Here is a 13,714-nt window from a genome sequence, read left to right as displayed (position 1 = left end):
TTGTGTGTGGCATGCGCACTAGTGCCCAAGAAGAACAGAGGGTGTCAGATACTGTTGAACTGGGGTTACAAACAGTTCCGAGCTGCCTGATTTGAGTGCTGGGAACCAAACTTGGGGTCCTCTGCAAGGGCAGTTAGTGTGTGCTCCTAGCTGCCGATCCATCTCTCTATTCCCACATCATTCATTCATTCTTACCCCAGAACGATGGAAGTTATCTTTCTCAAAATTAAAAGTAAGAGTGAAGCTTTTTCCTCCAGAATTTAGCTTGCCTTTCTGTTTTTGTTACAACTTGTTTTATTGTAATACGCTTGCCATACACTCGAAGCTTTTATTGTTTTGTTTGTTTGTTTTTGTTTTTCTTCTTTTGGTTTTTTTGAGACAGGGTTTCTCTTTGTACCTTTGGAGCCTTTCCTGGAACTCGCTCTGTAGACCAGGCTGGCCTTGAACTCACTGGAGATCCGCCTGCCTCTGCCTCCTAGAGTGCTGGGATTAAAGGCTGTGTTAAACATAACTTGATGCACGTTCTAATTATTTTTCATGTAATTTACAAATAGAGCATCACATATATATGTAGAAAAAGACAACAACAGCAAACACCCAAACCTGTAATTTCCTGGAATCTCTTTTCATAGGCTGTTAGGATTACTATAAATATAGTGGCTAAAAGCATGGATTGTGGAATCAGGGTCCATAATTTTGAATCCCATCCTATTGAATTCTTTGCTTCTGTACTCTCATGTATAAAATAGAGAGTTTTTGTTGGGATATGGTGGGTGGACACAGGGCCTCGGGTATGCTAAGCAAGTAAGTGCTCCAGCACTGAGCCTTGAAATAGAGAATTAAATTTGTAAAATGAGGGTAGTTCCTACTTTACAGGTTAGTGTGAGGGACTAAACTAGGTGTAATTCACGTGAATTGTTCACAGTGCCTGGCCCGTTCTGAGTTCTATTGTTGTTACTGTTTTCATTCAGAAGGAGAAAATGTGTTTGTTGAAGGAGAAGGGGAAAAAAGCTTATTTTTTTCCTTAGTTCAGGCTCTTTGGCTTTAGGAGTTTTTACTAGGAAATGAATTTGACGAATTCATCTTGTTCTCCTGCCGTACCCCACCTTCCTGTCTTGCAGTGTGAAATAGAAACCCAGGAAAGTCGTAAAGGTGTTGAATCCCAAGTGCGTTCTGGCGTTAGTTAGCAATTACTATGCTTAAGTTTTCCTGCAGATAGGGGCTGGCTGGCTGGATCAGCAGTCTAGAGCGCTTGCTGCTCCTGCCGAGGACTAGGTTCCGTTCCCAGCACCCACATGCTGGCTCCCAACTGCATCTAACTCCAGTTACAAGAGGATATGATGCCTTTGTCTGGGCGCTGCATGAACACGGTGCACTTGCAACCATGCAAACAAAGCACTCATATCCACATAAAATAAAATTAAATATATTAAAAAATAAGTGCAGATTATACAAGCTGTGACTCAGCCGAGCAGACTTGGAGACGTTACGCATACACATATTAATTTTTCAGAAATCGTTTATGGTTTTTACTTTACATGATAGCTAATCTTGGTTGTCAGCCCGACACACCTGAGAAGAGGGAGCCTCAGTTGAGAATGAATTCCATGAGGTTGGTCTCTGGGGCATGTCTGTTGGCTCCGTTCTTGATCTCTTGAACGGCCCAGTGTACTGTGGGTTGTGCAGCCCTAGGTGGTAGGTGGGACTGGGCTGTATGAAAAGAGCTGTCTTAGCAAGGCACAAGGTGCAAAGCCAGTAAGTGGTATTCTTGTGTGGTTTCTGCTTGAGTTCCTACCCTGAAGTCCCCGGAGGGTGGACCATAACCCGTGAAATGAAATAAACCCTTTCCTGTGTCAACCTTTTAGTCAGATTATTTTAACACAGCAACAGAAAAGAAAGTAGACGGCCTTAGCATTTGCAAATTCTCAAAATAAAGCTAATCTTAATTTTAAATATGTTAATGAAATTCTAGCAATTCATGTCTTTTAGCCAAGCAGATAAATTCCCATAAAAAGGGGGTTGTTGTCATTTAAAATCTTTCAGTGACTCTATTTTCTCATATACAAACAGGTGCTTCATGTTGTATTAAAAACAAACTGGTCACTTTTTAAAGTGCAGCTTACCTTCTGCTCTATGAGACAGGGTCTCACTCTGGAGCCCAGGTTGGTCTTGAATTCTTGCCTCAGATACTTCAGTGCTAGGGTTACAGGTGGACAGGTATTTGCCACCCTACCTAGCCCCAGTGACTTTTTTTTTAAGTGGTGCTTAGGATTGAACTCAGGGCCTTATGAACACTAGGCAAGTGCTGTACTACTGACCTATAGCCCTGTATCCTAGTGGCCTTTGTTACTATTTATTAATAAATTTGCTTCTAGAATCTGTGCCTTAGTTTATGAACTGTATAGCTTATGCTATAAAATAGTGAACTAATACCACGATCCCAAGATTGTGTCATGACAAGTCTATGAAATAAATCTTTAAACGAACAAATATTTTCCTCTAGGTTGAAAAATCCGGGACATAAGGGTTTGGTTTTTGTGGTTTACTAGCTACCAGGCCTTTAAAAAAAAATCCATTTAGCTATTGAAAGGGTTATACCAAACTATTTCTCACCAAATTGTCCAGTCGATGAATTACAATATGTATTGAGTTGACAACAAAATGTAATTGGAAATGCCACGACGGCTCTTTTTATAATCGATATGTAAGAGAAAAAGATGTGTTCTGAGTATAAACTAGTTTAGAAAGGTTTTACGATCCTTTTGGTATAAAAAGCAAAAGTTATTTCAGCATGCATTTCACACACTGGGCCAGGAATCTACATTTTTCCTTTTTGTTTGTCTCTTATAAAAGATGGTATAGGTGCCCGTTTGATACCCTGGCCTTGGTTGGTTATTTTAAATAGAGCTTGAGGTCTCCCAAGTACTCAAAGCCGTGGAACATGCATGTCAGGAAACACAGCAAGCCTGCCTTGCTTCACTTGCTTTCTTCAGTGCTGGGAATGTTAAACCCAGGGCCTCAAGTATACCAGGTAAAGGCCCAGCCCCTAAGCTACACCTTCCCAGTCCGCTTTGAATGGGAAAAGAGCACCCCTTTCTGATGTAAATGCTCTGCTGAAGTTCTGGGCAAAGGTCAGCTTCCTTCCTTTATATAAACAATGCCCACCTTTCAACTCCTTCCTGTGTTTTATGGCTCTTGACATCTCCTCTATGTTTCTTTCTTAAAATGCATTTTTTTATCCACTTCCCACCTGTCACTCCACGCTTTTACTCTTCCTCTAGATTCTTTCCATGGCCTGTCTTCATCCACTTGCCCATTTCCCATCTGCGTTCTTTAGAGTTCTTCCTTTGGCCATCTTGATATGATATTATGTCTGTATCTTTTATTGCTCTGAATGCTGATAATTTTTCTCTCCAGTGTAGCTCTTTTCTGAGATATGGGTCTATATAGTCATCCATTCAGTCAATAGATAGATGTTTATTGAGCTCTGGCTGTATGCCTGACATCGATCTGGGGTAATGAGGATGTAACATTGAGCAAGTCATTGTGTCATCTTGGAGGAGAACAAATGGTGAGTCCATAAATAATTTCAGATAATGGACAGTGGCAGAGGTGGTTGATGGTACACTGATGAATGGGGTAGAGATGTCAGAAGGGAGCTGTTTGCATGAAGCCTTTGTAGGGAGGTGACATCTTGAATATGTAAACATGACTATCTGGAGCAGTTCTTAACAATCGCTGTGTCTGAGAATCACCTTTGGACCTTCAGAACACTCTGCCCAGCATCCCTTCCTCTGCCCCTCCCAAGCCTGCTCTTCTGCTGTGTGCCTCTAGCGTTCAGTGGGAAGAGTGCTTGCTGCTCCCCAGAAGACCCACCTACAAGGCACCACCTACACGGCAGCCTTTTGCCTTGCTGCCTCGGTGTGGCTGTGGCTGTGGCTGCACCTCCAGTCCTCTGAAGATCCACTGCCTTTATGCCCTGTAAAGCAGAAGTCTGAGCAAATCGTTTACCTCCTGGTTTTTTGGCTCCTGGTCGTTCTTAGGATGAAGCCCAGCTCCTTCCTTTCCTCATCTGGCCACCATGCCTTCCCCGTCTTTCCTGACCCTATCCCATTTGTATTCCTTGCCTTCACCCACAGTGATCTCTCCGGAGTGAGGTGCGACTGTGGTTCAGTTACGTTGCCTCACACTCCTGCACAGGGTGGAAGGTGGGGGGCTGTTAGAGTGGTGTTCCTCAGCTCACTTGCTTCTTCAGATTCAAACTCCGGTGTCCTGGGGTAAGCCTTTCACCACACATTATTGCGTAGTAAGGCCCACCTACGCTTAACCTAGTTATCATTTTATACGACCAGAGTACTATATAGTTATCACTGTTTGGTTACCACAGCTGGCCAAGTTAAGTGATACACACTTACATGTTAAGTAAGACTTTGGTTCCATATGAGAAGAAATTTGGTTTTTATTTATTTGTTTTGTTTTTTGAGACAGAGTTTCTCTGTGTAGCCCTGGCTGTCCTAGAACTCACTCTGTAGACCAGGCTGACCTTGAACTCACAGAGCTCTGCCTGCCTGTGCCTCCGAGTGCTGGGATTAAATGCGTGCGCTACCACCACCCAGTGAGAAGAAATTGGTGTTCATTATGCATCTATATACTTTTAATGTAAACTAATTTTTTTTTTTTTTACAGGATAACTATGCCATTTCTGGGTCAGGACTGGAGATCCCCTGGGTGGAGCTGGATTAAAACTGAGGATGGATGGAAAAGGTGTGACTCCTGTAGCCAAGAGCTCAGGAGTGAGAATAGCCAGTGCACCATCAACCACAGCATGTGAGTCTCGGGTCACTCTTGAGCTCTGTCATTTGCAGTTTTGCCCCTTATTTTGGCCAGGCCTGCTGTCCAGACGGCTCCTGTGGTGTGCCTGTCTCCACCCAACAGTCATGATTACAGGGGCATTCAGCCATACCCGGCTTTCACATGGGTGCTGAGGATTTGAACTCAGATCTTCATGCTTGCATAGCAAGTATTCTTAGCCACCGAGCTATCACTTCAGCACCAAGCTTGCATCGGAAACATACCTAAGTGCCTTGTCCCTAGTAAATATTAACTCTGTCCTTTCCCTCAGACTCTGACACCACTCTTAATATTTTCTCTGTTTGTCCTTTTGTGACTAGATTATGTTTTATAATAATGCCCTCAGATCCCGGTGTGTTTAGCGTGTACTGGTAAAGTCCCTTTGTTTTGTAAGACTGAGTATTTGTTGTATGGATTGGTTATGTTTTGTTTATATGTGCAGTTGTTGAAAGACATGGGGAATGCCTAGACATGTCACATGACTAGTACTGTCATGAATGTAGGAGTGTGGACATCTCTTCAAGACCCCACTTTCAGTTCTTTCTGTTTAGACGGTAATCTGCTCAATATACAGGTCCTTAACCATACTGTTCATGCTGGCTGCACCGTGTTCTGTTTCCACCACCAGTGCATTAAGGTTCCATTTCTACGTCCTTGCCAACACGTACTTTCTGCACTTTTAGACAGTAGCCGTCTTGAAGAGTGTAAAGTTTATGGCAGTTTAACTTGTGTTTCCCTAGGAATTAATGATGTTGCACACATTTCATTACATCTGTAGCCCATTTGCATTTCTTCCTCAGGCAAATTAAAGTTCTCTGCCTGTCTTTTGGGGGGTTTATTGTTGAAGATTCTTTTTTTTTTTTTTAAAGTGGGATAAAGGCTATTTATATTGATCATAAAACCAAAGGCTGTAAAAATAGGAAGTGTTTGCTCTGAAATGTAGTTGACTGATAGTTTATATACATGAAGAACTGAAAAGTTTGTACAATATTAATACTTTTATTAAATTTGTCCAGGTTAAATTTTTAATCCTGGAATCATTTTTTTCCCTTCAATTTTACATTTTTATATACCTGGCAGCATAAAAACCATCACCAAAAAGTATGACCTCTTTCTACCTTAAAATATCCCATAAAAATAGCACCTAGTTAATAATTTGCTATTGCAAGATATTTAATTACACTGTGTAAAGATATCTCACTGTGGTTGGTTTAATAAAAGCTAAATGGCTAATAACTAGGCAGGACTTCTGGACAGAGAGGGCTCTGGGAAGAAGAAAGGGGGAGTCCCCAGCCAGACGCAGAGGAAGCAGGACGTGTAGAAGGAGAGGTGAAAGCCACGAGCCACGTGACAACACGCAGATTAGTAGAAATGGCTTAAGTTAGAAGAGCTAGTTAGAAGCAAGCCTAAGCTAAAGCCAAGCTTTCCTGATTAATTAGAAGTCTCTGTGTCATTAGTTGGGAGCTGGCTGATGGGACAGAGAAAGACTCATTACATATGGTGCCCAACACGGGGCTCACATATCCAGACAAAGGGCCTGAGAAAGCTAAGCAAAGTTCTGGACAAGGAGCTGGTTGTGGTTTCCTCGGCCTGCAGTCTCCCAGGCATTTTCCTGTGGTTGTGACCTGGGTCTCCAGGTGGCTCATTCCCAAGTCCCCTGATTCCCATCAAACCCTGGGCAGTGTAGGAGGCACACGACAGTACCTAAGGAGGGCATTCATTCTATCAGCAGAGTCAGCTGATGTGGGAGCTGCAGCCAGGTCTGGGATTGCTGCTGCAGGTAGCCTGGTAAGGAGTCTGAGCATCTGACGGTGGAGTGTCAGATATGTCCATGAGTGCCTGCAAGCTATGCTCTGCCTCATACCCTCCCATGGCTAGACTGCAGGGAGACCCGGCTTATGAAGCTGGTTGGCCGTCCTTTTCTGTTGTCTCTCATTTCTGTGACATGGGAGAACAATAGTATTGTTTTTCCTTTGATAAGTTTGTGATTTTAGTTAAAGCTTTTTCAGGTTCAAAAGTATCTCCGTCTAGTGTCTGAGTCAATGATAACAGACCAAGATGAGAGTAAATGTGAGGTTGTAAGAGTCAAGGACCCCTGTGTTTCCAGAGGGTCATTCCATGTCTGTGACAGTGCAGTTGTGAGATGTAGATGCTCTCTGGCTGCCTGGACCATTTGCTGCCATGTCTGTGCTGTTTAGTTGTGGCAGTAGTGAGCAGACTTGATACGGTTTTATTAGAAGTTGTTTTATTACAAGTGCATACTGATGGTGGATGAAAAGCGGCTTTTGTTTAGTTCTCATCAGGGAACAGTGATTGGGGGGCTGGAGGATGGCTCAGCGGCTAAGAGCACTGACTATTCTTCTAAAGAACCCAGGTTTGGCCGGGCGGTGGTGGCGCACGCCTTTAATCCCAGCACTTGGGAGGCAGAGGCAGGCAGATCTCTGTGAGTTCGAGGCCAGCCTGGACTACCAAGTGAGTTCCAGGAAAGGCGCAAAGCTACACAGAGAAACCCTATCTCGAAAAACCAAAAAAAAAAAAAAAAGAACCCAGGTTCAATTCCCAGTACCCATGTGGCAACTCACAACTGTCTGTAATGCTAGTTCCAGGGGATCTGACACCCTCACACAGACATACATGCAGACAAAACACAATGCACACAAAATAAAAATAAATTAAAAAAATTAAAAACCCCTTAAACAAAGAAAAAGACCAGTGAGGGGGAAATAAGCAGTTTTAGATCCTCAGTTTTGAGGATTGCTTATCTCTATAGTACTTATTCTGCGTTGCTTTCGGGCTGAAAACTAGCTTTTTTTTTTTTTTTTTTTTTGGTTTTTCGAGACAGGGTTTCTCTGTGTAGATTTGCGCCTTTCCTGGAACTCACTTGGTAGCCCAGGCTGGCCTCGAACTCACAAAGATCCGCCTGGCTCTGCCTCCCGAGTGCTGGGATTAAAGGCGGAAAACTAGCTTTTAAGTGTGTTTAAAAATTGCATTTTTAGTGTTTATAATGTGGTTTGCTTTTTATACTTTCTCTTTTCTTTCTTCCTGTTTTTGTTTGTTTGTTTTTTTGAGACAAAGTTTCTCAGTGTAGCCCTGGCTATCCTAGAACTCCCTCTGTAGACCAGTCTGGTATAGTTTTTATTACAAAGAGGAAAAAAAAAAATAAAGAAAAGCTGTCTGAGTTGTTACTGCTTGGTTTGAATTCCTGTTTCATAAAAATGAAAAAAAAAATACTGAAATACTTTAAATGTGTTTAAATATTGTAAGTATAACTTTCATCTGCTGGTTCCTTGGCATGTTTGATAGAAGCTTCTTAAGAAAATACACAATGCAGCAAGAGCCAGCTTCAGCCAGATATTTGAAACATGTAGTTGGTAACAAGAACGTTAATGTTTACTCAACTTTGATTAGGGACATAGCAAGTTTTAGTCCCATAGTCATGATGCTACTTGGGTTCTTTTCAGAGCTTTTATGGTTTTGTTTAGAATGCTCAGGTTTTAAAGAATTTTGGTGTTTGGGAGAGTCTAAGCCTGTCTGGCGCGTTTTAGAGTGACATTTTTAAGAAGAAATAAGAATAAATCTTAGTTCCTTCAAAATGAAGAGAATGTAGCTATTACTCTTTGAGTTCCAAGCGCACGACTTCCTGAAATTTAGTTAGTACTTGCCAGGATTTAACAGTCTTTATTTTGATCCCCCAGATTACTAAGCAAATACTTATTTTCTTACAAAAGAAAAGCTAAATGAAGTTCTCTGTGAAAAACTTACTTTAATGAAGTATCTTTGTTTCAGTATCTTAAACAATGGCGAAGAAGAAATATTCAGTAATGAGTGTGAATATGCAGCCAAAAAGAGGAAGAAGGAACATTTTGGAAACAATACAGCTGCTCACAGTAAGTGTTTGACACACTCATAACTTGATAATCCTTTATTTGTGGGATACGTATGTTGCCGTGATGAAGTGCTTGGCAGTGCTCTCTCAGGAGGCACAGGGTGATGGAGGTGTGCAAACAAGCTCTGTGCCCAGTTCCATCCGTCTGTCTGGTACCCAGACAGCTTGCCAGTCAGCTCCTGGTCGGTGAGGTCTGCACAGTCAAAGGCGGCAAGCCTGAAGCACGTCTCTAGGTAGCCAGATGCAGTCCCAAACTGAGCTCCTTCCTAAACAGAAAGGCCCCTCGGAGGGATGATCTGGATGTGGGGCCACTGGGGAGCAAGGACAGGAGCCAGAAGCGAGCAGAGCTAGGACAAGGGGCAGTGATGTACCGGGAGAAGGGCTTGAGGGAATTGTGGGTTCTGTCACAGCCTGCCCACCTTGGCACATGCTGTGAATACCTGTTAAGGGTGAAGAAGGTAGAGAGCACAAGGATCTTAGGTACGTGTACCATGTGTGGCCGTAACAGGGCATAAAGACCAGAGCCTTCTGTTATGTGTATAATGGTATAGAGATAATATTATAGGATTTTTATCAGCATTTACATTTGATATAACTATCAATTTTTTCTAAGTTCATAAGATACGGCACTATGAAAAAGTGTTTTTCCTGTAGAGGTATCTGAGAACTTAGGTGATCTTAGGGAACAAAGTGTACTGTTTACACTTACCCAAGCCGATGCTTCTCTGACTGGATCAGGAAGATCATCTTGTTATTCTGTCCTGCCTCACAGCTTCCTTAAAATCTGGAGGTCGAAATGGTTTGCCAGATTTTAAAGACATTTCATTTTTGTTCTAGGTTTTTATCGTGAAAAATGGATCTATGTCCATAAAGAAAGCACAAAAGAAGTAAGTATGTCATTAGGAGGGTGTATACTGTATTATTTCTGCTGAATTTGTAAACTAATTTATTTCTTTAGTAATACAAGGTCTGTCACATTCTAACCGATGAGTGTGTGTGTGTGTGTGTGTGTGTGTGTGTGTGTGTGTGTGTAAATGACAGCTTTTTGCAGCAGTGACTGTAATTGTGTACATGTATTCATTGATATGTGTACGACTGTGCACTGGGTGTGTGTGGTATAGGTGTGTGTGCTGTTAGATGTATTTGTGGTGTAATGCATGTAGTATGTTTGTGTTATGAACTGTGTGGTATGTGTTTGTGCAGTATGATGGATGTGTATGATATGTGCATATGTCTGTGTGTGGCATATATATGGCATATACTGTGTACCTGTGAGTGCTGTGTTGTATATTTGTATATATGGAATGTGTTTGGTATATAATGTATATGTGATACATGCATGTGTGTGGTATATGGCATGTTTATGTAACATGTATGGCACACATGCATGTAGTATGCACTGCATGTTTGTGATATATTTGTTCATGGACTGTGTGATTGTGGTATTTGTAGTGTGTGTGGTTCATGAGTTTGGATGTGTGTCTTTCTTATAACCAAGCATACATGCCTGTGTGTTTGATCCATGTTCTGGCAATGTGAGCTGCAGCAGCTGCTGCTGTTTTTCCTTTACCTTGTGTATTTGGGGATTGAGATGCCCATGAGCCCCTCCTTCCCTGATGCAAAGTGGCTCATAGGAACGACATAAGTTGGCTCTGCAGGACACTTTGGGCTTTTTCTCTGCCTTTGATTGCTGAGCTGACTAAAGCTCTCTTAGGAGTCATCACACAAACCAATTGGCTACACTGTGTTTCTTTCTTCTCTACTTAGTTTTAAGTAAACCTGGATCCTTTCACAGACCTTGAACATCTGCATTTGCTTTATCTTACAGCTGTGGGGAGAAAGATACCAAGGGTGCAATTTCGTATTACATGATCATGTGGTTAGGGTTAGTTAAGTGTTCCAGAGATGTTAATAATAGTCCTACAGTTTTTAATTTATCACACTCATTCAGAGTGTGTGGGTGTGCGTGTGTGCGTGCGTGCGTGCGTGCACATACTAGGCCAGGGAAAGGAAGGTCAAAGGACAACCTGTAGGAGTCAGCTCTCTCCTGCCCTGTGGGTCCTGGGGATTGAACCCGTTTTCAGACTTGGTGGCAGGCACCTTACCCAATTACATCTTTAAACTATCTCAGCTTCCATGAAGATACTTGATTGTGAGAAAGAAAGCTGACTTGGTGATGGTTAGTGTCAAGTGGGCACAGCATGAGTCCAGTCCTTGACAAACATGCCATTGAAAGACTGATGGAGTTAACATAATTTGTACAAAGCCACGCCGATTAAATATCTCACCTACCTTGTGAGTCATGTGGATTCTAGCTGGGCAAAGCAGGAAGAGGACTGTGTTAGGAGAATGCCAGGATATCCTGTGGCTTCTTGGGATGGGGTCTGGCAGGCTCACAAAGAACCCAGGGCTAGCTGTCGGATCTGTATCTGGTCCTGTGCCATCCTCTTTACCTCTGGTTCTGACCCAAGGCAGCCTTTGAAGACAGATGCCCTTGAGTGTGCACCCCACCCTGTTCCATGTGCAACAGTAGTTAACCCAAAGAGGTGTCTTCACCACCGTCAGAATTTCGTCCCTTTAAGCGAGATGCATTTCAGGTCATACTTGGTACTCTGTGCTCTGCTTCCCCACAGCTCCACAGCGGCGTGTGTTTTGTGTGAGTGTATACGTTTTGTGGGTTGTATACATTGGGACTGTTGGAGGCCCCAGACACCATGCTGTCTCCGCTGCTCCTCCACAGCCGCTGACCTGTTTCAAACCCAAACTCGTCTGTCACAAAGGAACCTTGTGGCTCCTTCCTGTCCTCCAGTGTATCTGCCCCTGTGACTCTGAACTGAACATCTGTTTGTAGATTTACGTGTTTTAGATGCAGAAGGTAGGATTTAAGCGCCTTCCTGACCTGAGGTGAAATCTGACAGACTGATATAGAAGACCAAAGACCTCTCAGACAGAACAGCCAACTTTATGACACCGAGGAGAAATTGCATTTCATTTTGATCTCCAGACCTGTGCATCTCATTATAGCAGTTGGCTTTCCGGCTGCTCAGTGCCCGCGATCCCAGCCTGGAAAGCAGCCGTTGCCAGGCTTGGGCCATAGAACCTCAGCCGTACGCACAGCTGTTTTTTAGCGCTGCCCTTCTCAGGCTTACTCCTCCGTGGTCGAGCACATGTCCACTGTGGCAGTCAGAGCTCCCTGCAGAGACACATGGCTGCGTGTGTACAACATCAGCATCCTGAGGCCTCATGTTCACCCCACCTTGTCCCCGGCAACAGAAAGCAGAATGGTGTTTCGTGAATACTCACTTCTCTTTATCATTATACCAGCAGTGTGAGCATATTATCAGTGCCTCGTGTCTCAGTTACACACAGCTGGTTTAAATTTAGAGTTGCTATATTTCGCTCTATTCTCATTTATATCTGACATAAATTTTTAGAATGAATACAGTGCTTTTTATGTTCCCTAACCGACATCACCTGTTAGCTCAATTTACTTGGCTGGTTGAGCTCACTGTTGGTCTGATGTTTTCTAGAGGCATGGCTACTGTACCCTGGGAGAAGCCTTCAACCGACTAGACTTCTTAAGTGCAATTCAGGATATTAGAAGGTTCACGTACGTGGTCAAAGTAAGTGTTATTTCAGAAACAGCTTTGAAGACTCTTGAGTTACTTTTCAGGCTTACAAATGTGAGATATTCAAGGTGCCTTTGAGAGCTGCATAAGGTTCAGCTGTTGACAATAGAAAAGGGAAGGAACGCGCTCCTCGGGAGAAGGCGGGGGGGGGGGGGGGGGGGGGAGGGGGGGGCCGCGGTGCTTGCCACACTGGGGGGGGGGGCGGGGGGGGGCCGCGGTGCTTGCCACACTGAGGGCACAGGTGCGGGTCTCAAGCTTGGTGAGACCTTCCTCCTCAGAGGCCGTGGGAACTAAGATGTTTCTTGAAAACACTTCAGACAGTTGAGCTCAGGAGGGTCTCTGATGACTACTCCATCTGCATTTTTTTACTTCATGTATTCACCTAGAATGAGCCTTGTTATATACAAAGGAGCAACTGGCTAGTAGTCCAGAGGAATTGTACACAAACTAGAACTCCAGAAAAGTCTCGTTGCATGGTCGGTAGCTTTTTAGAAGGGTTTCTTTTGGGCTGCGCAGCCCTGGACCACCTTCTTCTCCCTCTCCCTCTCCCTCTCCCTCTCCCTCTCCCTCTCCCTCTCCCTCTCCCTCTCCCTCTCCCTCTCCCTCTCCCTCTCCCTCTCCCTCTCCCTCTCCCTCTCCCTCTCCCTCTCCCTCTCCCTCTCCTCCCTCTCCCTCTCCTCCCTCTCCTCCCTCTCCCTCTCCTCCCTCTCCCTCTTCTCCCTCTCCCTCTCCTCCCTCTCCCTCTCCTCCCTCTCCCTCTCCTCCCTCTCCCTCTCCTCCCTCTCCCTCTCCTCCCTCTCCCTCTCCTCCCTCTCCCTCTTCTCCCTCTCCCTCTTCTCCCTCTCCCTCTTCTCCCTCTCCCTCTCCCTCTCCCTCTCCCCTTCCCTCCCCTCCCCTCCCCCTCCCCCTCCTTTTCCTCCTTCTTTTGTTTTTTTAGAAAAAGCCCAGGTTTAATGGGTAAAGCATTCCTAGGTGATTCTCTGGCCCCCAGGGAGGAGAGACCAGAAAACCATGTGTCTGTTTTCTGGGAGGCAGTTTATATACCCTGTGGGAGTGGTCTTGAGCCTCTCTGGGGGAGGAGCTGTGTGTGGCGGGCTTTGATGTGGCGGGTTTGGGAAAAGAAATGGAGGAGGGGAGTTGAGGTAGAGCTCCCACCCAAACATTCCAGACTCTTTGGGTATAGGGGCACTGGTTCAAGTCTGGCTACTTCCCGTGGGCATGGGACGACATGGGGAAGGGGGAGTCGGGAGTTGGTGGGCTCACATTCAGCAGGAGGTGTGAGGGGAGGAGCCTCCGGTTAATTGTCATCCTGAAGACCTCAGGCATCTGTTTCTTGAGGAAGCAGAGA

At 44.3% G+C, this 13,714-nt stretch overlaps 1 protein-coding gene across 4 annotated transcripts in view; it reads left to right on the top strand.

Annotated features, from left to right (window-relative positions):
- Nucleotides 1–13,714, top strand: part of Fbxo25 (F-box protein 25) — a 30,114-nt gene that overhangs the window by 866 nt on the left and 15,534 nt on the right. For all 4 annotated transcript variants that reach the window (XM_076553686.1, XM_015999772.3, XM_006981275.4 and 1 more), the window contains exons 2-5: nt 4,687–4,827; nt 8,638–8,738; nt 9,575–9,624; nt 12,268–12,360. In XM_076553686.1, coding sequence (XP_076409801.1) covers nt 4,694–4,827; nt 8,638–8,738; nt 9,575–9,624; nt 12,268–12,360 — 378 coding nt within the window. In that variant the 5' untranslated portion in view covers nt 4,687–4,693. The remainder of the gene's footprint in view (nt 1–4,686; nt 4,828–8,637; nt 8,739–9,574; nt 9,625–12,267; nt 12,361–13,714) is intronic.

Source organism: Peromyscus maniculatus, chromosome 17 (assembly GCF_049852395.1).
Source record: "Peromyscus maniculatus bairdii isolate BWxNUB_F1_BW_parent chromosome 17, HU_Pman_BW_mat_3.1, whole genome shotgun sequence".
In the NCBI taxonomy this organism is placed as follows: Eukaryota; Metazoa; Chordata; class Mammalia; order Rodentia; family Cricetidae; genus Peromyscus; species Peromyscus maniculatus.
This window is presented reverse-complemented; position numbering and strand designations above follow the sequence as displayed.